Here is a 24636-nt window from a genome sequence, read left to right on the forward strand (position 1 = left end):
TAGGTTAACTTACCAGTAATAACCAATTTCTCCCTAAATGACTGACTTCCTGATATCTGAATCAGCCGAGAGAAATAATTGGCCATTAGACTCAATGTCTTCACATCAATTGTCGTGGAGAAATTTTGCCTCGCTTGTAAGGATAGGTTGATAATTTATAGAGATATTACATCTTACACATGTTTTTGTGTATATCCCAATTACAATTTTGTTTACAATAAAAAGTGCTGTCTGTATTAATGATGCTATATTTTATTTATTTTATACATAAAACATTGCAACTCTACAGATCTCTGTGTATGCATTGGTATAAATGTTGAGTGTTTGTCCAAAATGTTGTTATAAATGTTATTCCTCATGACTGTCTATCTATGTCTTAAGCATTAAGTTCAGTAGCACATTCTGGCCTGTTGGGAGCTCATCATTATTTTGAATAGAGCAAAAAAAAATGAAAGATGGTAAATTGTTAATTAGATTTCAAATGGAGAAGTAGAAAGATGTGGAGAAATTGTTCAATCTCATTAAGGTTGTAAATGGTAAATATATTAGCCTTTCATACAAACTCATTTAGGGTTTTACTCTAGAAATTCAGTTAATATACTAGTGGCTATGTAAAGACATTTACTCAAGGGCTAGGCTTTTTGCTTGCATTACAGACTCCTTATGTAATTTTTTTGCTTCTGATTTTTATGCCACCGCAGCATCTGCGATGCGGTGGCATATAGCGATTCACCTGTGTGTGTGTGTGTGTGTTTGTTTGTGTGTGTTATATAGATTATATAGTGAACTTAAAAAATCTTCTTGTGAAAAACCACTAGTCCAATTTCAACCAAACTTGGCAGGATTGATCCTTGGGTGAAGGGCTTCCAAAGTTGTTCAAAGAATTTCATTCCATGCAGAAATCTGGTTGCCATGGCAACCAAAAGGAATTATAAGACTAAATTTAAAAAATCTTCTTGGAAATACCCAAAAGGCCTAGAGCTTAGATATTTTGCATAAGGCATTGTCTGGTAGACCTCTACCAAGATTGTTCAAATTATAGCCCTGGGGTCAAAATCGGCGCCGCCCCGGGGTCATTAATTTTCACTATATGTAGATATAATAAAAACTTAAAATACCTTCTTGTAAAGACCCAAAAGGCCTAGAGCTTAGATATTTTACATAAGGCATTGTCTGGTAGACCCTAACCAAGATTGTTCAAATTATAGCCCCTGGGGTCAAAAATTGGCCCCGCCCCAGGGGTCATTGATTTTCACTTTATGTACATATAGTAAAAACTTAAAATACCTTCTTGTAAAGACCCAAAAGGCCTAGAGCTTAGATATTTTGCATAAGGCATTGTCTGGTAGACCTCTACCCAGATTGTTCAAATATAGCCCTGGGGTCAAAATTGGCCCGCCCTGGGGGTCATTGGTTTTCCTTATAGTAAAAACTTATAGTAAAAAAGTTTCTTCTAGCAATTGACAAATGCTAGAGGTTAGATATTTTGCATGAAACATTGTGAAGTAAACTTCTAGCAAGATTGTTCAAATTAGAGCCCTGGGGTCAAAAATTGCCCCACCCCAGGGGTCATTGATTTTCAATATATACATATAGTAAAAAAATCAAAAAAATCTTATTGTCTGAAGGTACAAGGCTTAGAGCTTTAATATTTGTTAAATGATATCATCTTTAGGTACGCTACCAAAGTTGTTCAAATTTTGCCTCTAGTGTCAAAATTTGCCCCGCCCAAGGGGCCATAGGTTTTCCTTATATGTATATAGTAAAAACTTAAAAAATCCTCTTCTCTAAATTTACAAAGACAAGAGTTAAGATATTTTGCATGAAACATTATGTAGTGAACCTCTAGCAAGGTTGTACAAATTATAGCCCTGGGGTCAAAATTGGCCCCACCCCCCAGGGGTCATTGATTTTCACTATGTACATATATTAAAAAATTAAAAAAATCTTCTTGTCTGAAGGAACAAGGCTTAGAGCTTTGATAATTGGTATATAATATCATCTATGGGTCCTGTACTAAAGTTGTTTTAATTATGCCCCTAGTGTTAAGATTGCCCTGCCCAAGAGGCGATAGTTTTCCTTATATGTATAAAGTAATAACTTAAAAAATCTTCTTCTCTGAATTGAAAAATCTTCTTCTCTGAATTGACAAAGGCTAAAGGTTAAATATATGGCATGAGACTTTGCAAAGTGAACCTTTACCCAGATTGTTCATATTATAGCCCTGGGGTCATAATTGGTTTTGCCCCGGGTGTCATTGATTTTCATTATGTACATAAGCTACAGCTTAGATATTTGACTTGAAATGTTGTTTGGTGGACTGTATCAAGATTGTTTTGAATTAAACCCTTGGGTCCAAAATTTTGCCTTGCCCAATGGGACAGTGACCTACTTTCTTGTCCTTTGATGTACAGCGATGAAATTTTGACCATGTGCACAGTTTTAGTTGTAAAATTGAACTTTGATATCAGGTGACCTAGATTTTGATGATGTGACCTACTTTCTTGTCGTTTGATGTACAGCTATGAAATTTGAACCATGTGCACAGATTAAATCATTAAGATGTAAAGTGAACTTTGATTTCAGCTGACCTAGATTTTGACAAAGTGTCTTACTGTGTTGTCCTTTGATGTAGTCATGAAATTTAGGCTGTGTGAAATATGACCTTCACCACCAAATTCACTAGACTCGAGTGCATTGATATATTCCTACTCCGATCTTTTCTTGAGTTAACAACAGATTTAACCACTAATCTCATAATAAGAATAAGATTGGTCAGGGATCTATGCATTATGACAATCTTCAAAATTGTATAGAAACAAAAAAATCTGTTCCTACACTACTATTTAGTGTTGTATTAATGCGGTGGCATAGCATTTTTCTCAAATGCAATCTTGTTTTGTATAGGGTAAAGCAATGCCAAAGAAACATCTTTCATTTTTAACCTGGATTTGAAAAATCTTCATTTTTTTTTGCCAATAGCTTTTATTGAAAGTACAAAGTTATGTTAATTCAATTACTCCCAAATTTTACAACAGTTTTTCATAGATAAAAATTAAATAAATTAGCAAAGATTTTATACAACATCTAGCCAAACTTAAATACCTTTGATAATGTAATTTTCTCATCAATCACATATACATTATGCATATAAAAAAGAGTGTTTGCTTGTTTATTTTTTATTTTGATAAGTTTTGTTGTTGTCAACGTTTTGTCAAAAAGAAAATACATGTATATACATGTATTTCTGTAACAAGGTAATGTAACTTCAAATATTTTTGCTTCTATGATAAAGTTGCAAAAAAACAGTGTTGGACTAGAATAGCTTTTATATGAAAATAAAATGATTTGAAGTGTTCTGTACATTATGTTCACCAGGCTATATATTAAGCTATATATTTTCTGCATCAGGTTAGTCATGGTTTTGGAGTATATCTTTAGCCTCATACATGCAAAAGATGTAGGATCAGGATTTTATATGAACAAATTTCAGATAATTTCTTTAAAAAGGTCATCCAAACTTTGACTTTGTTCTCAAAATTAATGATCCTTAATTAATGATCCATAAATAATCATAATTTTTATCCAAATATTTTTGTATTTCAAATTTTTCTTGGAAATTTACAATAAGTATATTAACATGCAAATTAGAAATTCAGAATGTATCATATAAGCAAGCTGGGGTAAGATTTTTTAACAGCCCCACAGTATTTCAATGATCTTTACATGGTTTTATGAATATTTATCAATATAATTTTTGGTAATGTCAACATAAATACAATTTAAACACTACGTTTACCAATTGATTTAATCAACTGTGTGTCAAGGGGACGCCAACATAAGACTGCCTGTCTAGTATGTAGTTGCTTGTTTTGTTTTATATTATGTCCCATCTTGGAATGAGGTATTCAAATTTCATACTTTTGTTGTCAGAAAATAAAAACATCTTGCATATTCAACATCTCTCATTGGTTAGAAATTAATTGAAATTAATTATAAATAGAATACATAGTAAAATGAAGTGCTATTTGAGGTAATACAGTATATGAATTTGATGTTGTTGAAGTGTCATTGTTTAATTTCATAATTCTCATGTTTGTTTATTTTAGTTGTACAATATGTTATCAAGTGTGCTTGTGTGACAAACTAAATATTGCATGGAAGGGTTAGAGAAATTGTGCATTCATGTATACTGTTTGAATTTAATATGACAATAAAGTGGTATTAACTTAAAACACACTTGTTTGTTCTCATTATTTCAGATTCTTTGCAAGTTTCAAACAAATTAGTGATAATGGATAGAAAGAAAAACAGGCAAGTTTTATCATTGATTAGAAGATCAGGCACAAAAAAAGTTTTGATTACCAAGTAGTCTGCGATGGATATTCTTGCATAAAAACTGCCCACACTGATATTGTGGTCACTATGTAGCTCAAATAATAACCCTTGTAATGGATGTTCCCTGTACTTTGTATATTTATTTGAGGCTGTGATCTCACTTCCTGGTTCCAATTAACACACATTTATACTTCCAATTCTATAGAGTACTCCCCTGTTAAACAATGATAATTAAGCTGCTAAGCAGGCAAGTATTTTATATATGATAAATTAACTTTTTATCACAATACAGTTCAACCCCTTTGAACATTACTGAATGCAAACATGTGCTTCATTGGCTGTAAAAGAAAGAGTAAAAGAAATAAAAAAAATCCCGACAGACTTGTTCACACAAAAAAATGGTCAAACTTTTTATGATTACAAGAAAAAAATGTGCTATTGTTAAATTAATACTATGAAAATTATGTCCTATTTCAGCTCGATTCTTGCCACATAAGTAGTCCCAGAAATATGAATACCATAATTTTCTATTTCAAATAATGCATGGTGAGGCGATTGAATTACAGTAACATTTTTGTTTCCAAAAAAGACTTCCTCTAAATGCAAAGATAACTGTATATTATACCTTTGAACATTTTACAAAGATACAAACATATATTTATTCTTCTCAGATGTTTTTTCAAAAGAGCAAATATTAAGAGATTATAATAGCATTTAGACTAGCATCATATCACTGTTGTCTGAAGGTGTACAAGTAAAACAGAAACTGGTTTTATTTTTTTGTTTTATTTCTTTAATGTAACAATAACACAATGCATTAACTTATGTTGTAACTGTGCAATACCTTTGGAAAACATGACTGAAATGTTATAAGTTCCCCAATGTTTGTGCTAGATAAGTCAACAAACATATTTATAGTTATAAGATAACAAATGGCATTCTGTAGTCTGTAAATAAGCAATTACCCACTTAATGTATTCAGACAGCGATTTCTTTTAATCATGATCATTTTAACTTCTCAAGAAGCAAATACATTATTGAAGTGACAACTTCATTTTTCAAATAAAAATCTGGAAACAAAGTGATCCCTCGGAAGCATTAATCACAACAAAATTACAAGAGAATTGCAGACACAGTTTTATTGAGTCTGTACATGAGGGATAATGAATACGTGCAACATCCCTCACCCCCCCCCCCCCAGCACCGGCTTAAGCGGTACTCAATTCTCAACACTTAATAGTGCTGGCATCAATAAACCTCAAATAAAAGTTTTTTCTTTAAAGAGAAAGTTCACCCTGTACAATAAATACTTTTTCTTTTTAATAATTTACAACACCAGTAAGAAATTAACAAACAAGAGCACCACATACATATATGTAGTTAATGCTTATCTCTCAAGGGCAATGACTATCAATTTTGACAAATATTCTAAGTAAAATAGGGGCATAAGTCCAAACAAGAGGGCCATGATGGCCCTGAAGTCACTCACCTGTATATAGGCCCCCCAGAGCAGGGCCAGTTTAAACCCCAGGGCTTTTATTTGAACAAACTTGGTAGACACCCATTAGAAGATGTTTCATGCTAAACATCTAAGGTCTAGCTCGTTGGGTTTTTTAAAAGAAGATTTTTTAAGATTTTTCTTTACACATATATTTAAAAACAATGACATCCCTGGGGCAGGTCCAGTTTTGACCCCAGGGCTTTTATTTGAACAATCTTTGTAGACACTTACCAGAAGATGTTTCATGCTTAATATCTAAACTCTAGCTATTCAGGTTTTTTCGAAGAAGATTTTTAAGTTTTTGCTATACACATATAAGGAAAATCAATGTCCCCCGGAGTGGGGCCAATTTTGACCCCAGGGCTCTTTTTTGACAAACTTGGTAGACATCCATTAGAACATGTTTCATGCTAAATATCTTAGCTCTAGCTCTTTAAAAGAAAATTTTTAAGTTTTTACTATATTCATATAGGGAAAATCAATGACCTCCTGGGGCGGGGCCAATTTTGACCCCAGGGCTCTTATTTGAACAAACTTGGTAGACATCCATTAGAACATGTTTCATGCTAAATATCTTAGCTCTAGCTCTTTGGGTTCTTTAAAAGAAGATTTTTAAGTTTTTACTATATGCATATAGGAAAAATCAATGACCCCCTGGGGCGGGGCCAATTTTGACACCGGGGCTTTTATTTGAACAAACGTGGTAGACACTCATTAGAAGATGTTTCATGCTAAATATCTTAGCTCTAGCTCTTTGGGTTCTTTAGAAGAAGATATTTAAAGTTTTTTCTTTTGGTTGCCATAGCAACCAGAGTTCTGCATGGAATTAAATTCTTTAAACAATTTTCAAAGGTGACCACCAAAGGAACATTCCTGTGAAGTTTGGATGAAATTGGCTTAGTGGTTTATGAGGAGATGTCATTTAAAGTAAAAGTTTACGGACGGCCGGACGAAAAGCGATCACAAAGTGACAGGTGAGCTAAAAAATACAGTTTTCAGAAATATGCCCCTTGTCCAACAACTGCACCTTGTCATGGTAAGCAAATATTATATTCCAATTTATGTGGATAACTTTTAAAAAATGTTTATGCAGGATGATGACATAGAAGACTAAGCTTTCATAATAGCTAGACAATATCTTTGAAACAGGCGAAAATCAGTGTCATTATTACTAGGACATTTCTTTTAGTAAAAAGGAGATATATAATTATATATGTACATCATGTATCATGTATGATTTATGTTATATATATAATGTTTATTTTTGTCAAGAAAGCTCTAGTTAAATACATGTAATATACTAGTACGCACATTAAGTATTGAATAAGAACAACAAACGATACATGTTTCTCAGTTTTTAAACAAAATCTAATACTGAGTAACACAAATAATAATTTCTTTATCACAGACACAATATACAGAGAGATATAATAATCAATTTGTTTTTGCTGATAAAAGGTGTAAGCATAGAATAACAGCAAAACTGGTAATATGACCATGCCAACCTTGAAGGCCATGTAATTATGGTGCATTTTCTATCCAGCTTTATTTGCCATCCTATAAAAACTCTGTATTTCTTAAAAATAATGTGTGTTAATTTTCATAGAAGAACAAAATTCGATACTATATCAAATTCCGTTCATAGTCGCCTTCTATTTTTCATAATACTTCATAGAACTGTGTTTGTAATAGTTGTGAGGTAATAAAGGACAAATAAAGCTTGACACTAAGTATGTTAGTATTCATCTGTAGCTGTTATAAAGAAATTAGAAACATTCCCCTGCCGTCGATCCCTTAGAAGTTTCTGATTTCTATAGAACAACACGGATAAACCCAAACATATACTAAGTAATTGTGAAAAGCAGCATGGGTATATCATAAATAGGTAAACAGTCCAATTCCGGTACAAATTCACTCATGATTTTATAAAATAAACAGTTTATACTTAAAAATATTAAATTAGTTGTTTGTGTTCTGCTTGTGACAGTATTTCAATCTCCTACAATTGGGTGGTTAAGATAATATCATTCATGGATTCTATACCTTTACAAACAACTTTTCTGTTCATTTGGTTACGTTAGTAACAAATAAAAGTGTTAGTTAAGACATAATTTACATCTTTTATCATAATTAATAAATTTTATTGAAAACAAAATATGTGCACTATTTTGGATGCAAAAACATTCACCAAAATTGTGTGACATATTGCTGTAATAAACAGCCTTACAGGCTACAATAATTAAATGAATCTTATTAAATGAACACTATGGCACTAAGATGGACTAGAAACCCTTGCATGCAGGGCCAGAAAAATCTGATTTTCCTCACTTGTCATTTCTTATCTTGTCTGTATGTTATTTTTACAGTTAATTCTGGAAAAAAAATCATTTGTCTATATATAGACTGTGAAATAACCTGGGCAAACATACAGGCAATTGATTATGCTGCTCCTGGCTTGAAGCTTAAAGGTTATGGCAGGTGACATCAAAGCTAAATACTAACATCAATTAGCTTATTTCTGAAAGCTAAATGTAAATGTATATCAAATACAAATATTGATATATCTTCAATTGTAAACAGCATTAACACAAGCTTGTAAAGTTGATATTGATGAACCCTTGTAGCCGCCTCCAAAATGATTCCTGAAATATACAAAAAGAAACAGTAATTAGCTCTAGTGGTTTAAAAATGACAGAGAAAACACCTGTAATTTGTTAATTATGTGTCAATGTGAACACTTAATTTCTAGTGTACATGTGTAATTTGTTTTATTATCAAAAAATTCTCGCAGTATGTTTCTCAAACATTTTCAGTTTATTTTATGCATACATTGAATAGGCAAACAATTTTAAGGTGACAAAGGCTTAGAAATAAAAATCATTGTTGTAATCATGTTTTGCTCATTTCTCATTGCGCCCCATTAAAGCAAAAAGGTACCAAGTGACATTTTCATGTTTTCGAGAAAATCGCGTTTAAAGATTTGAAGTTCCATATCAAATCAGGTTTTTACAACATGGCAAAGAAACTTCACATATATTTAGATAATGTTTGAATGTACATGCTCAAAAAGTTGGAAAGCTTATATATTACTAATTAGTGATAATTAATCAATTAAAGGAAATGGTTCCTTTTTGCACTAATAAATATTTTGACCGACAAAAGCAAGAAGGTACCATATGATCGCTTGGCCCCTTTTTGCATTGTATGATTTTTAACATTTGCTGTCGAATATATCAAAAAAGGTACCATATGGCAGTTGGCACCTTTTTGTCCAAACAATATTAACAACAAGAGCTGTCGGTAGGACAGCAACGCTCGACTATTCTTAGTGCTTGATAGTAAAAAAAATGCTTGATACAGTCACCTCCTCCTGTTTACTGGTTGGGGTCATGATGGTGAACAAGTGTGCACAGTTTCAAAGCCATATGTCAATGGACTTTGAAAATATTTGAACTATTACAAAAACTTTAACGTAAATTCTAAGTCGAAAAAGGGCCATAATTCTGTCAAAATGCTTGATAGAGTTACCTCCTCCTGTTTACAGGTTGGGGTCATGATGTTGAACAAGTGTGCAAAGTTTCAAAGCCATATGTCAATGGACTTTGAAAATATTTGAACTATTACAAAAACTTTAACGTAAATTCTAAGTCGAAAAGGGGGCATAATTCTGTCAAAATGCTTGATAGAGTTACCTCCTCTTGTCTACAGGTTGGGGTCATGATGGTGAACAAGTGTGCAAAGTTTCAAAGCCATATGTCAATGGACTTTGAAAATATTTGAACTATTACAAAAACTTTAATGTAAATTCTAAGTCGAAAAAGGGGCATAATTCTGTCAAAATGCTTGATAGAGTTACCTCCTCCTGTCTACAGGTTGGGGTCATGATGGTGAACAAGTGTGCAAAGTTTCAAAGCCATATGTCTATGGACTTTGAAAATATTTGAACTATTACAAAAACTTTAACATAAGTGGTTACGCCGACGCCGACGCTCGGGTTACTGCAATAGCTCTACTTATTCTTATCGAATAGTCGAGCTAAAAAGCATCATTTGGTTACAATTTTATTCTACAATGATACAAATAATAATATGAAATTCTTGTGTTTTCAGTAAATATCTGATACAACTATCACACTGCATGTTTTGAAAGTCTTCCTCTGTGATCAATCTCAATGCCTATGTCAAAATCTCTTACATTGTTAGTCAAAATCAGAATCATTCTCATCCGATTCCATTGTGACATAATCCTTTTCTTTCCTTTATGTTGGTTAAGTGGCATTATAATTATGGAACTCTTTTTGGATAATTTTCTTTGCACACAAAGTAACCAAGTCATTTTTCTTTTGAATAGAAACTGGATGTTTGGTATCATAACTTCATATATTGTTCACCATTTGTCCACTAATACTTTAGATTCTGTATTCTAAACTTCTATTTCCATAAAATCTTCAGCATTGTAGCTCTAATTTACAAATACTGACTTTGGGCTTTCCTTTGGTATCTGTATCCATTCCACCTGTAGCCAGTTTACTCTTTGTCCGTCAATGGATGTTTTGAGTCTCAGACACTGTTTTTTAATGAAGTATTTGGAATCAAAAACATGGTTATATTTCATTGACACAGCAACGTATGGCTGTGATTTTCTGGCCAGTGATATAAGAGAACACAATTGAATGATACATAATTATACAGGAATGTTTTTCTTTGCCCCTTCAAGAGTCAAGTTGTCACTCCATCTGTGAGTGACCCGATACAAGAAATTTGTGATCAATCTTAAACTTGGAACTTGTAATAATATAAAAGAAGAGACGCAGCTATGAATCAATTTCTGTTTTGTCCCCCGTATGAATCTGAAAAATATATGACTTATTTGACATAACCACTTTGGCAAGTAGAAAAGGGTTTTTTATTAAACAGGAAGCTATTTCACCTCTCTTTGCAGTTGGTTTTATCCCATACATGAATGCAACATTTTTGTCTCATAAGGAATATACTGTCAAGTTGTGTAGCAACAGAGTTTTCTTAAATAGTAAAGCTCACTCGCTAATGAGCAAGGGGTTGCTACAACGGCCTTGAGATCAAAACATGCAACAGAAACGCTTGTTCACCTTTTGCTCCAACTTTATTTTAAATCTTTTCTTCTTGTGAATTTTCTTTCTGTTTTTAATGTTCAATATATTGTTCCTTGATCGTGCCATCTAGTGTGCCTACTGCCTTCCTATATGTATGTTGCTTAACAGGTTTTATTTCCTTCTTTTCACTTTCAATAGTTTACAGTATCCACATTTTGTTAATGTTTAAGTCATAGTCATGAGATAGGTATTGTTTCTTTCAGTTTTTTCTTGTATAATGAGATTTCATTTTAGGAAATTACTCTTTATGCTGTTTCACCAATTTAACTATATCATAATCTAGTTTATTTGCAGATGTACGCTTCCCTGTCATGCTTCTCCTTCCCTATACCCCATGTATCTTGTTGGCAAGAGTTACTTTTCTTTTTATATCCACAGTTTTGTGAAGAAGTCATTTATACACTATCATTATCTTCACACTGTTATCATTCCTCAATTTAAAACAGAAACAATACTCTGGGATTTATTGTTATATTTGATGTCCTTAGCAATATCTAGATTGTGTATTCATTAAAAAGCTAAAAGGTACCAAGCAAACATTTTGATATATAAAATAATCTTAAGGGTCGTAAATTCTTTGTGTGCAGAAAGGGACCGTGTGACACATGGTTCCTTTTTGCATTAAAATAAATGCTCAAAACTTGTAAAGTCATACAATGCAATAAGGTACTAATGTGACGCTTGGTACCTTTTTGCTCAAACTGATATGCATATGGTACCTTTTTGCATTACTAAATGGGAAAATATTGACATTGTACCTTTTTACATAACCTTATATATCTGTAAATAAACATGATACTACAGAGATATTTCTACAGATTAAAGATAACATTAAAAAATAATGAAAAATGTTAAAAAGTCATTTTTGGCCAAAATGTCGCTTGGTACCTTTTTGCTTTAATGGGGCGATTGTCAAGTTGAGCTGAATTGACTTTATATTTCAAAAGATTGACTGTTACAATGTTGATTGACCAACAGTTGCTATTGGAAATTTTTTAAGAATAAAATATAAATCTGCCTTAAATATAAAAGACTTTCCCACTTTTTTTTTACAGGCAAATATAAAAATTTCCTTGGGCCATGTGAAATATTTATCGCTCATACAAAGTAAATTATGAAATTGAAAGGAATTTTGGTATAAATAGTAACTTAATTTTCACCTGTTCACTCACTATATAACATTGGATGGGCACAATGTCACTAAGATTTAATTCATTTATCATTTTTAACAGGGCACCATTGAAAATGCTATGCTAAGTTTTTAAATTTTAAAATTTCTTTCACATGCCAGTGTCGCGGTTAACCTTGACAATTATACATGGAAAATTAGCTGCACAAATGTGCAATCTAGCCTAGTTCCATCCATATGGTAAAGACCAGTTATTTTTGCCAGCAGTGTTCATAGTTAACAGGCAAGTGTAATGTTATTTTAAGCACGCTGGCAGTTACATAATCTAGTCATGCAACCAGTACAAATCAAGATTGTCTGGCACATCAATGGCATCTGATCAAGGTTTGCACTGTTAGTTATTTTCATGAAAAAGATAAATGTCCTTGTTCAGATTTATAAAAGATGAAGAAGTCTATTTAAGTTTAACATATGGTACAGTGTAAGGGTTAATGACCCTTCTATGGCACATCAGTATAATGTATTATCATACAGGAAAACATTCTTATATTTAATTGCATTTGGTGGTGTTATATTTTGATATATAAATGTCAGAAACAAGATTAAATCAAGGTCACTGACAAACTAACTTAATAAAATGTTTGCTTACCAATGATTTAAATAATGAAAAGCTTTGTAAAGTTCTTTTCTCTTCTGAAATCCTGGTGCCTTTGGTATAACGTCATGGTATGCACCATAAAATTTAGAGTTGAAACCTCCAAACAAATAACTGATACCAAGGTCATATTCAGAGTGACCATAGAAACTTGCAGGGTCAAATATTACTGAAAAATGCACACACAAAAATTGTTTATAATGCTACACTCAGGTACAGAAATATGTCTCTGAATTTTAAAAGGACAGCCTAACACACACAACCAATTTATGCAAACTTTGAGAAAAGTTTCTTTTCCCTCATGATTGAAGTAATTTGCTTAAATAAGACAAATCTATAATATTTCTGTTTATTTACTGACTCAAAAGCTATCATTAAAAGCACATGCATATAAATCTGTTGTGAAGTTTTGGAACCTTGAGCTATTAATGTAATTCCTATAGTATAATAATGGAGGTGCTAGTGCTATGCTTAACATGACTTTAACTCATACCAAGGGTCATGGGTTTGAGCCTTACTGAGTCCACTATCACATTTTCTCATGACACCAGCACTGGTTAGTCAAGAAAGCAAACTGATACAGCTTATTTCGTAACATTATTTTAAATAAGACTAGTATGTATAATTTGTTAAACAAGAGCCTGGTTTGAGCCGGGTGATCTCCCCGAATAGGTTTTGGACACAGTAAAGTACACCTCTTGTAGTTTCATAGTTATGTCCCTAGGTGCAATAATTCCAAAATAAGGCAAGGCAGAGTTACTGTTCTTTGCACTGCACTTCTAATCAATGCGATCTATCAACCTACAAAGTTTATTGTTGATACCTCTTATGGTTTCCGAGTTATGTCCCGGACAAAGTTCAAAATGTAAAAATGAACAAAGGGTAATAACTACAAAATTTGGCAAGGCGGGGTTCAAGTTCTTGTGCACTGCACATCAACCCATTGAAATCCATCTACCTACAAAGTTATAATTTCTCTTGTAGTTTTAGAGTTATTTCCCTGACAAGACTTTTTTAAAAGAGAGATAATTTAAAAATTGGGCAAAAACAGAGTTATGGTTTTTTTGTACTGCACTTTTACTCAATGAGATCTATCTACCAACAAAGTTTCATGTTGATATCTTTTATAATTTTAGAGTAATGTCCCAGACAAAGTACAAAAAGGTAAAATAAACAAAGGGCAATATCTCCAAAATAAGGCAATGCAGACAAGATTTTTCTAAAAGGGGAGATAATTCAAAAATGAGGCTTAACAGAGTTAAACAAATAATGGTTCTTTTGCACTGCACTTCTACTCAATCAGATCTATCTACCTACAATGTTTCATCTTAATATCTCTAATAGTTTTAAAGTTATGTTCCAGACAAAGTTCAAAGTGTTAAAATTAACAAAGGGCAATAACTCTTAAATAAGGCAAAAAAGTGTTATAGTTCTTGTTCACTGCACATCTACCCATTGAGATCTATTTACCTACAAAGTTTCATGTTGATATCTCTTATAGTTTAAGAGTTATGTCCCGCACAAGATTTTTCTAAAAGGGGAGATAATTCAAAAACCAGGTAAAATAGAGTTATGGTTCTTTCACACTGCACTCCCCCTCAATGCCCTCTACCACTGTATGAAGTTTAAACAAATTATCTCCAAGGGTTTTCAAGTTATGCTCCGGACAAGACAACAGATGGACGGACAAGGTGGCGACTTTATGCTCCGACTATATGCTCTTCCTTCGGGGAGCATAAAAAGCTCTTACTGTTTAATATTACATTGCTATTACAGATGTTAATTGGACTTGCAAGGCTGACTGGTTCAAGTAGCCAACTTTAAATCACTTGTCCTTCAATGCTGATGGTTCGAATCCCTCCAGGGACTTTGAATCCTTTCATGTAAGGAAACTATCTAGCTACCTTATGAAAGGATGTTTAATTTATTCAAGTACCCACATGTACCTGAAATAATGCACAAAGAAGTACTTGTAAAGTTAAGTTTGATATTATTTTACAATGTTTGTGTGACTTTTGCTTGTTTGTTTGATTAAATTTTACTACACAGCGACACAGTATAGTTAATTACAATGGCGACGTTCCAGTATTACTGGAGGAGAAAGACCTCGGGTTTCCTTCTAAACATTATTTCAAGTACAAACGGACACCTGAGTAGAACCACTGGCATTCCATAAGCTAGCTGGATAGCTTCCTCACATGAAAGAATCCAATGTCCCTACAGGATTTGAAGAGTGACTTAAAACCAAACTATGCAAACACATTACAGCTCATGGAAAAATGTAACTTACAATACAACAGTACTGTACCACTTACCAGGGCCTTCATCATTTTCACTGGCATTACCTCCCCATAAATCACCATGTACTATTGCTGGTTTAATGTCAAGTCCTTCAAAAAAGTTCGGAAATTTAACAAGAATTTTGTTCCATAATTCCCTAGCTTTTCTGTCTCCTTCCTGAAATTACAATCAAGTACACATGTCTCATTAGGGATTGCATTACAGTATCGCCATTGCTACAGCTGTCATTGATTCTGAGTGCAAAGCATATCGACAATATTTCAATATTGAATGAGTAATATAAAACCTGTTTAAATGATTGCAACAAAACACATATTCTTTTCATACATTATGTGTCTTTGCATGATTTGTTTTCTAAATATTTTTTCTTGTACTTCTATAATTATGAAATATGTCCATTATGTAATGACAGCCTAATTTTTTCCAAATGCGCATCAATTATTGATCAACAGATGAGGTTATGGTTAAGTTAAAGTTGAAAAAAAATTTAATAGCAAATAAATCCATGCAGCAGAATGGTCTTACCTGTATGATCTATAAAGGTAAAATAATCAAAAAGTTGTTTTTTAACCATAAATTTCAAAATATATACATGTACTGCCTATCATAGAAAACAGTGCTGACAATGTGCAGGCTGATCTTGGTCTGCACTGCTTGCACGGGTACATGCAAATTGCTGGTTTCCACAAGCAGGCTTAGGGGTAATGGAGAAAGAATACAAAATAATTATCAACTTACCTTTGTTTCAATCATTGATATCTGTTTTTCTATTTTAGCAGCATAGAATGACTAAAATGTAAGAAATTGAAATCTATTAAAAACAAGAGGGCCATGATGGCCCTGAGGACGCTCACCTGTATATAGACCCCCCCCCCCCCCCCCCCCCGGCCCAATTTTTACCCAAGGGCTTTTATTTGAACAGACTTGGTAGACACCCATAAGAAGATGTTTCATGCAAAACATCTAAGTTCTAGCTCATTGGGTTTTTTTAAAAGAAGATTTTTTAAGTTTTTACTATACACATATAGTTAAAAACAATGACACCCCTCGGGCAGGGCCAGTTTTGACCCCTGGGCTTTTATTTGAACAAACATTGTAGATATTTACTTAAAGATGTTTCATGCTTAATATCTAAACTCTAGTTATTTGGGTTTTTTCAAAGAAGATTTTTAAGTTTTTGCTATGTATATAAGGAAAATCAATGACCCCCGGGGCAGGGCCAGTTTTGACCCCAGGGCTTTTATTTGAACATACTTGGTAGACACCCATTAGAACATGTCTCTTGCTAAATATCTTAGCTCTAGCTCTTTGGGTTCTTTAAAAGAAGATTTTATAAGTTTTTACTATATGCATATAAGGAAAATCAATGACCCCCTGGGGCGGGGCCAATTTGGACCCCAGGGCTTTTATTTGAACAAACTTGGTAGACATTCACTAGAAGATGTTTCATGCCAAATATCTAAGTTCTAGCTCTTACAGTTCTTTAAAAGAAGATTTTTTAAGTTTTTACTATATGCATATAGGGAAAATCAATGACCCCCTGGGGCCGGGCCAATTTTGACCCCAGGGCTTTTATTTGAACAAACTTGGTAGACATTTACTAGAAGATGTTTTATGCCAAATATCTAAGCTCTAGCTCTTACGGTTCTTTAAAAGAAGATTTTTTAAGTTTTTACTATATGCATACAGGGAAAATCAATTACCCCCCAGGGCGGGGCCAATTTTGACCCCAGGGCTTTTATTTGAACAAACTTGGTAGACATTCACTAAAAGATGTTTCATGCCAAATATCTAAGCTCTAGCTCTTTGGGTTCTTTAAAAGAAGATTTTTTAAGTTTTTACTTTATGCATATAGGGAAAATCAATGACCCCCTGGGGCGGGGCCAATTTTGACCCCAGGGCTTTTATTTGAACAAACTTGGTAGACATTCACTAGAAGATGTTTCATGCCAAATATCTAAGCTCTAGCTCTTACAGTTCTTTAAAAGAAGATTTTTTAAGTGTTTTACTATATGCATATAGGGAAAATCAATGACCCCCCGGGGCGGGGCCAATTTTGACCCCAGGGCTTTTATTTGAACAAACTTGGTAGACACTCACTAGAAGATGTTCCATGCCAAATATCTTAGCTCTAGCTCTTACAGTTCTTTAAAAGAAGATTTTTTAAGTTTTTACTATATGCATATAGGGAAAATCAATGACCCCCCGGGGCGGGGCCAATTTTGACCCCAGGGCTTTTATTTGAACAAACTTGGTAGACACTCATTAGAAGATGTTTCATGCCAAATATCTAAGCTCTAGCTCTTAGGGTTGTTTAAAAGAAGATATTTAAAGATTTTTCTTTCGGTTGCCATGGCAACCAGAGTTCTGCATGGAATTAAATTCTTTGAACAATTTTTAAAGGTGACCACCAAAGGAACATTCCTGTGAAGTTTGGATGAAATTGGCTCAGTGGTTTATGAGGAGATGTCATTTAAAGCAAAAATTAACGGACGGACGACGGACGGACGACGGACGGACGGACGGACGGACGCCGGACGAAAAGCGATCACAAAAGCTCACCCTGTCACTTTGTGACAGGTGAGCTAAAAATTTCAATTAACTTGCACATACTTCAAGTTCTTTACTTAAATCAATATAACCTCTAGTAACTGTAAGAACTTTAATTTTCATATGTGGTCTTTAAATCAAAGATGATCTTTTACCAAAGTAGTATTTTATCAATAGAAATACATGTACAATTATTGCTAAATTTTTCACTAATTTAAGGGTATTTTATAAATAGGCTATGACAAACACTATATTCAGTAATGACTGATATATGTAATATACATAATTATGTAAATAATAGTTACAAATGTAAGTCCATTTATTGGGACATTATTTTAGTAGTAATGACATAATTTCATACAAGAGGGCCATGATGGCCCTGAAGTCGCTCACCTGTACATAGGCCCCCGGAGCGGGGCCAGTTTGAAGCCCGGGGCTTTTATTTGAACAAACTTGGTAGACAACCATTAGAAGATGTTTCATGCTAAACATCTAAGGTCTAGCTCGTTGGGATTTTTAAAAGACGATTTTTTTAAGTTTTTTCTTTACACATATAGTTAAAAACAATGACACACCTGGGCAGGGCCAGTTTTGACCCCAGGGCTTTTATTTGAACAATCTTTGGAGACACTTACTAGAAAATGTTTCATGCATAATATCTAAACTCAAGCTATTTGGGTTTTTTCAAAGAAGATTTTTAAGTTTTTGCTATACTCGTATAAGGAAAATCAATGTCCCCCGGGGCGGGGCCAATTTTGACTCCAGGGCTTTTATTTGAACAAACTTTGAAGACACTCACTAGAAGATGCTTCGTGCTTAATATCTAAACTCTAGCTATTTGAGTTTTTTCAAAGAAGATTTTTCAATTTTTGCTATAGTTTTACACATATAGGGAAAATGAATGACCTCCGGGTGGGGCCAATTTTGACCCCAGGCTTTTATTTGAACAAACTTTGTAGACAATCACTAGAATATGTTTCATGCTTAATATTTAAACTCTAGCTATTTGGTTTTTTCCAAATAAGATTTTTTAAGTTTTTCCTATACACATATAAGGAAATTTGGAAAATCAATGACCCCCAGGGCCGGGCCAATTTTGACCCCAGGGCTCTTATTTGAACAAACTTGGTAGACATCCATTAGAAGATGTTTCATGCTAAATATCTTAGCTCTAGCTCTTTTGGTTCTTTATAAGAAGATTTTTAAGTTTTTACTATATGCATATCAGGAAAATCAATGACGCCCTGGGGCGGGGCCAATTTTGACCCCAGGGCTTTTATTTGAACAAACTTGGTAGACACCCATTAGAAGATGTGTCATGCTAAATATCTTAGCTCTTGCTCTTTGGGTTCTTTAAAAGAAGATTTTTTAAGTTTTTACTATATGTATATATGGAAAATCAATGACCTCCTGGGGTGGGGCCAACTTTGACCCCAGGGCTTTTATTTGAAAAAACTTGGTAGACATCCATTAGAAGATGTTTCATGCTAAATATCTTAGCTCTAGCTCTTTTGGTTCTTTAAAAGAAGATTTTTTTTAAGTTTTTACTATATGTATATAGAGAAAATCAATGACCCCCTGGGGTGGGGCCAATTTTGACCCCAGGGCTTTTATTTGAAGAAACTTGGTAGACATCCATTAGAAGATGTTTTATGCTAAATATCTAAGGTCTAGCTCTTTTGGTTCTTTAAAAGAAGATTTTTTAAGTTTTTACTATTTGCATATAGGGAAAATCAATGACCCCTGGGGCGGGGCCAATTTTGACCCCAGGGCTTTTATTTGAACAAACTTGGTAGACACCCATTAGAAGATGTTTCATGCTAAATATCTTAGCTCTAGCTCTTTGAGTTCTTTAAAAGAAGATTTTTTAAGTTTTTACTATATGCATATAGGGAAATCAATGACCCCCAGGGGCGGGGCCAATTTTGACCCCAGGGCTTTTATTTGAACAAACTTGGTAGACACTCACCAGAAGATGTTTCATGCCAAAAATCTAAGCTCTAGCTCTTTGGGTTTTCTAGAAGAAGATATTTTAAGTTTTTTATTTTGGTTGCCATGACAACCAGAGTTCTGCATGGAATTCAATTCTTTGAACAATTTTCAAAGGTGACCACCAAAGTAACATTCCTGTGAAGTTTGGATGAAATTGGCTTAGTGGTTTATGAGGAGATGTCATTTAAAGTAAAAGTTTACGGACGACGGACGGACGCCGGACGGACGCCGGACGAAAAGCGATCACAAAAGCTCACCCTGTCACTTTGTGACAGGTGAGCTAATAAATCATATAAGTTTTTTTACTTGTACTGCTTTGCCTTTCAACAAAACCCACTTAGATCACTTTTAGAGAGAAATAAAAAAGTTTCATTCAGAAATAAAGAATCTAAAATGGGTTTGTCCATCCTTCAATCTGGACAAAGCCATTCATCATTTTTTGGGGACAAATTTCAAAATACATGTACATACTGACTGAATTGTGAATAACAAAGACCATGATCAGACATTATGCTGACTGATACTGGTATGTACTGGTTAAACTGGGTAGAATATGCTGCTGCCAATTGGCTAATGGTTTAGATGAAAATTTAACACATACATACTGGCCAATCATCCTTCCATGTGTTATCCATAGCTATGTACCCACAACATGTGTTTACATGAAATCCAAACTTGCTCACATATTCTTCAGCTGACTCGTCTCTATGTACACTACCTTCAGATTTCTTTTCCTTCTTCTCCAGTGTCACATTGTGTAAATGTAACCTACGTTGTATAATAATGTATTATACAACAATGACAACTTGAGAGTGAAAACACTGATACAAATATAATTAGCACATCATAAAGATATTCATATTTCTTACCATCTAATCAGTCTTTTAAAGAAAGTGGAGAATTTTTGGACAATAACAGTACATTAAGAGAACAGTTATTGTCCAAATATTTTTCCAATTTCCTTAAAAGACGGGTTTCACTGTAACAAATGCTCTTAATAAAATTTTGTAGAAACAGAGAAATAAATAGCATGATTGTATTTAGTGAAAGATGTTCTGATTCAGAATTTCAGAATTGAGATATTGCTGCCTGCATCAGACATCCAAAGATTTTATTCTGAGTAACATCATAAAGAATAGAAATAAAGTTCAACATACTTTGCCAGCTGCTGGCCGAGTAAAGCAGAATATTTTGACAGGCCTCCACCAAACTGAATGTATTCCATCACTAAAGCTGCTCCACCTCCTGGCTGATCTACAACCTTTAACAAAGAAATAACAGACCTACAATCTTCAACAAAAAAATAAAGAGACCTACAACTTTTAGATAAAAAGATATGTTTTAAATCAATTATTGGAATTTTTTTGCACAACAAATGTCCCTACCCCATAAAGTAATAGTAAAGATGGTAAATTGCTCACTAAGAATCACTGGGGACAACTTGCTAAGAGTCAATGAAACTACTTATTGATAAACTAAATGTAAACAAGTCAACAGGAAATGATGGAATTGGGCCGCGTATTCTTAAAGCCTGTGGTGACTATTTAAGCATAGCTATAGCTTCTATAATAAATAATTCCATTAGAAATGGCATTTTTCCTGATAAACTGAAAGAAGCATATGTACTTCCAATTTACAAAAATGGACCAAAAGAAGATCCAAATAATTATAGACCTATTTCAATTTTGCCAACCATATCAAAAATTTTTGAAAAGCATATTGCATCACAATTACATAGTTATATATACGAAACTAATATTATTCATGAAAGTCAGTCGGGTTTCAGAAAAAACCATTCTTGTCAAACAGCTCTAATACGACTCATAGAATCCTTCCTTAACGATTTAGATGAGGGCTGTTTGATAGGCACAGTATTTTTAGACCTAAAGAAGGCATTTGATTTGGTAGATCACAACATATTGTTGCATAAGTTAAAATTGTACACATTTTCAAACACCTCAATTAAACTCTTCAAATCATATCTTGAAAATAGAACACAGTTTATCAAATATGGAAATAGTCATTCAAATAGTGGAACAGTGAAATCAGGGGTCCCTCAAGGGTCTATATTAGGCCCTTTACTTTTCATTTTCTACGTTAATGATATGCCATTTAGTACAACACACTCTAACATAGACATGTATGCTGACGATACTACTATGCATGCATCAAATAAAAAAATTGAAGTGATTCAGAGAACTCTGCAATGTGATGTTGATATGGTGTAAATTAAACAACATGGCAATAAATCCGAAAGAGACCACTTGTATGATAATAGGGTCAGAAAATAAATTAAAATCCAAACCTTCTTTAGATATAAATATAGAAGGTACATGTCTATGTCAAACGAAATCACAGAAATTATTAGGTATTTACTTAGATGAAAACTTAAAATGGAATGTTCAAATAAAGCACGTCTGTAATAAATTACAAAAAACAAATTGCTCTCATAAAGCGTTTATCGTACTTTTTATCCACTGAAACGAAATAAATGTGTTATAATGCCTATATTTTACCTTGTTTAAATTATTGTTGTATTATATGGAGTACTTGTAATAAAACTGAATTTGAAAAAAGTGAATAAACTGCAGAAACACACAGCAAAGATAATATTGTGTAAACCAGTTAAAACGCCATCTTTACAGCTTTTCCTTAAATTAAACTGGTTAACTTTTGAAAATAGATGCACGTATCATACAGCATTATTAGTATTTAAATCTATACAAGGATTGACTCCTTCCTACATTTCAGATATCATAGTGTTTTCGAAAAATCAAACGTATACACTTAGATCAACTACAAATAGAAACATAATACATGTAAGATCTAATACGAAATATGTTAAAAGAACTTTTAGAAATAATGCAATGCAAGTATGGAATAATTTACCTTTATATATTAAAGAGTCTTCGTCTCTATATGCTTTTAAAAGAAATATGAAAAAATATTTGATTGATATACAATTTAAATGAATCTGATGTATGCATGTGTCTGTCAATTTGAATGGTTGTTGTTTATGTTGTTTTTAATATGTGTGTACATATTTGTGACTTTCATTATCTTGTTTAATTGAAGGCCATATTGTAAATAAGATTTGTATTTCTTAATATGTTACCTTCATGAAATAAAGTGTTTATTATTATTATTATTATTATTTACTCAATAATAATCATTTAGGGATTATTACTAAAAACAAATATAAATTTTCACTTCCTAAGAATCAATGCAAATCTTTACTCACTAAGAATAACTGTTGTTTTTTACTAACTATACATCATTATGCTGTAAACTTAACAACAGCCTGTATCAGTACATGTATATTAAATTTTACCATATAATGTTTATTATAGTAAACAGTTAATTGTATCATTAGATAGAAATAGGTGAAATCAAAATACATGTAGATAACAAATAAAATCAGTGTATTGATGCATTGGCCTATATTCTCGCTAGTATTACATATAATACATACATGTATATAATATCATCAAAACTTATAAACACTTAAAACATTTACCAGTAGAAATGACAATTACATTTTTTTATTTTTTTATAATTATTCTAAAAATGATTCTTATCATTCAGACCAAACAGTTAAATAATAACTTATAGTTTTTATTTATATATTTATATATAAAAACATTTCTCTGAAATTATGTTGACTGCTGAACATGCAAAGAGCAAATTAAAACAAGAGGGTCATGATGGCCCTGAGGTCACTCACCTGTACATAGGCCCCCCGAGCGGGGCCAGTTTAAACCCCCAGGGCTTTTATTTGAACAAACTTGGAAGACACCCATTAGAAGATGTTTCATGATGTTAAGTTTTTACTACACACATATAATGAAAAACAATAATGAACACCCCCCCCCCACGGTAAGGCCAATTTTAACCCAAGAGCTTTTATTTGAACAAACTTGGTAGACACCCATAAGAAGATGTTTCATGCTGAACATCTAAGCTCAAGCTCATTGGGTTTTTTTAAAAAGTTTTTACTATACACATATGGTTCAAAACAATGACACCCCTGGGGCGGGACCAGTTTTGACCCCAGGGCTTTCATTTAAACAACTTTGTAGACACTTATTGGAAGAAGTTTCATACTTAATAAATAATCTAACTATTTGGGATTTTTCAAAGAAGATTTTTAAGTTTTTGCTATATACACATATAAGGAAAATCAATGACCCCCGAGGCGGGGCCAATTTTGACCCCAGGGCTTTTATTTGAACAAGCTTTGTAGACACTCACTAGAAGATGTTTCATGTTTAATATCTAAACTCTAGCTATTTGGGTTTTTTCAAAGCAATTTTTTTAAGTTTTTGCTTTACACATAAAAGAAAAATCAATGACCCCCGGGGCGGGGCCAATTTTGACCCCAGGGCTTTTATTTGAACAAACTTTGAAGACACTCATTAGAAGATGTTTCATGCTAAATATCTTAGCTCTAGCTCTTTGGGTTCTTTAAAAGAAGATTTTTAAGTTTTTACTTTATGCATATTGGGAAAATCATTGACCCCCTAGGGCGGGGCCAATTTTGACCCCAGGGCTTTTATTTGAACAAACTTGGTAGACACTCACTAGAAGATGTTTCATGCCAAATATCTAAGCTCTAGCTCTAGATTTTTAAAGTTTTTTCTTTCGGTTGCCATGGCAACCAGAGTTCTGCATGGAATTAAATTCTTAGAACAATTTTTAAAAGTGACCACCAAAGGAACATTCCTGTGAAGTTTGGATGAAATTGGCTTAGTGGTTTATGAGGAGATGTCATTTAAAGTAAAAGTTTACGGACAGACTTTGTGACAGGTGAGCTAAAAAAGAAGCTTCATTTCTTCAATTCAACTAAATGAAATCATGGGTAACTTAGATGATTTATCATCTCTGGGTAAAAACAACATTTGTGAAAATTCATTATCTAGCAGTTACAGTTTGAAGATAAGAATGTTACCTTATATGGTTTTGGTACTCTGACAATGTTTGGTTTTCCAAGTGCCTCAAGACTTGCATACTCTCCTTCAAACATTGTGCGAGCCTTTACG

At 33.2% G+C, this 24636-nt stretch overlaps 1 protein-coding gene across 1 annotated transcript; it reads right to left on the reverse strand.

The window, feature by feature from the left end:
- Positions 1-7134: 7134 nt before the first annotated feature.
- On the reverse strand, positions 7135-24636 carry LOC132750158 (ketosamine-3-kinase-like). The gene is made up of 7 exons (XM_060740102.1): positions 24546-24636; positions 20755-20858; positions 20203-20365; positions 15794-15844; positions 15070-15211; positions 12749-12923; positions 7135-8481 (listed from the first exon to the last, which is right to left on the reverse strand). The coding sequence occupies exons 1-7, from the start codon at positions 24618-24620 to the stop codon at positions 8406-8408; spliced, it is 786 nt and encodes a 261-aa protein (XP_060596085.1). The 5' UTR covers positions 24621-24636; the 3' UTR covers positions 7135-8405.

This window comes from Ruditapes philippinarum, unplaced genomic scaffold (genome assembly GCF_026571515.1).
Source record: "Ruditapes philippinarum isolate M1 unplaced genomic scaffold, ASM2657151v2 ctg10425_1_1_1_1, whole genome shotgun sequence".
Lineage (NCBI taxonomy): Eukaryota > Metazoa > Mollusca > Bivalvia > Venerida > Veneridae > Ruditapes > Ruditapes philippinarum.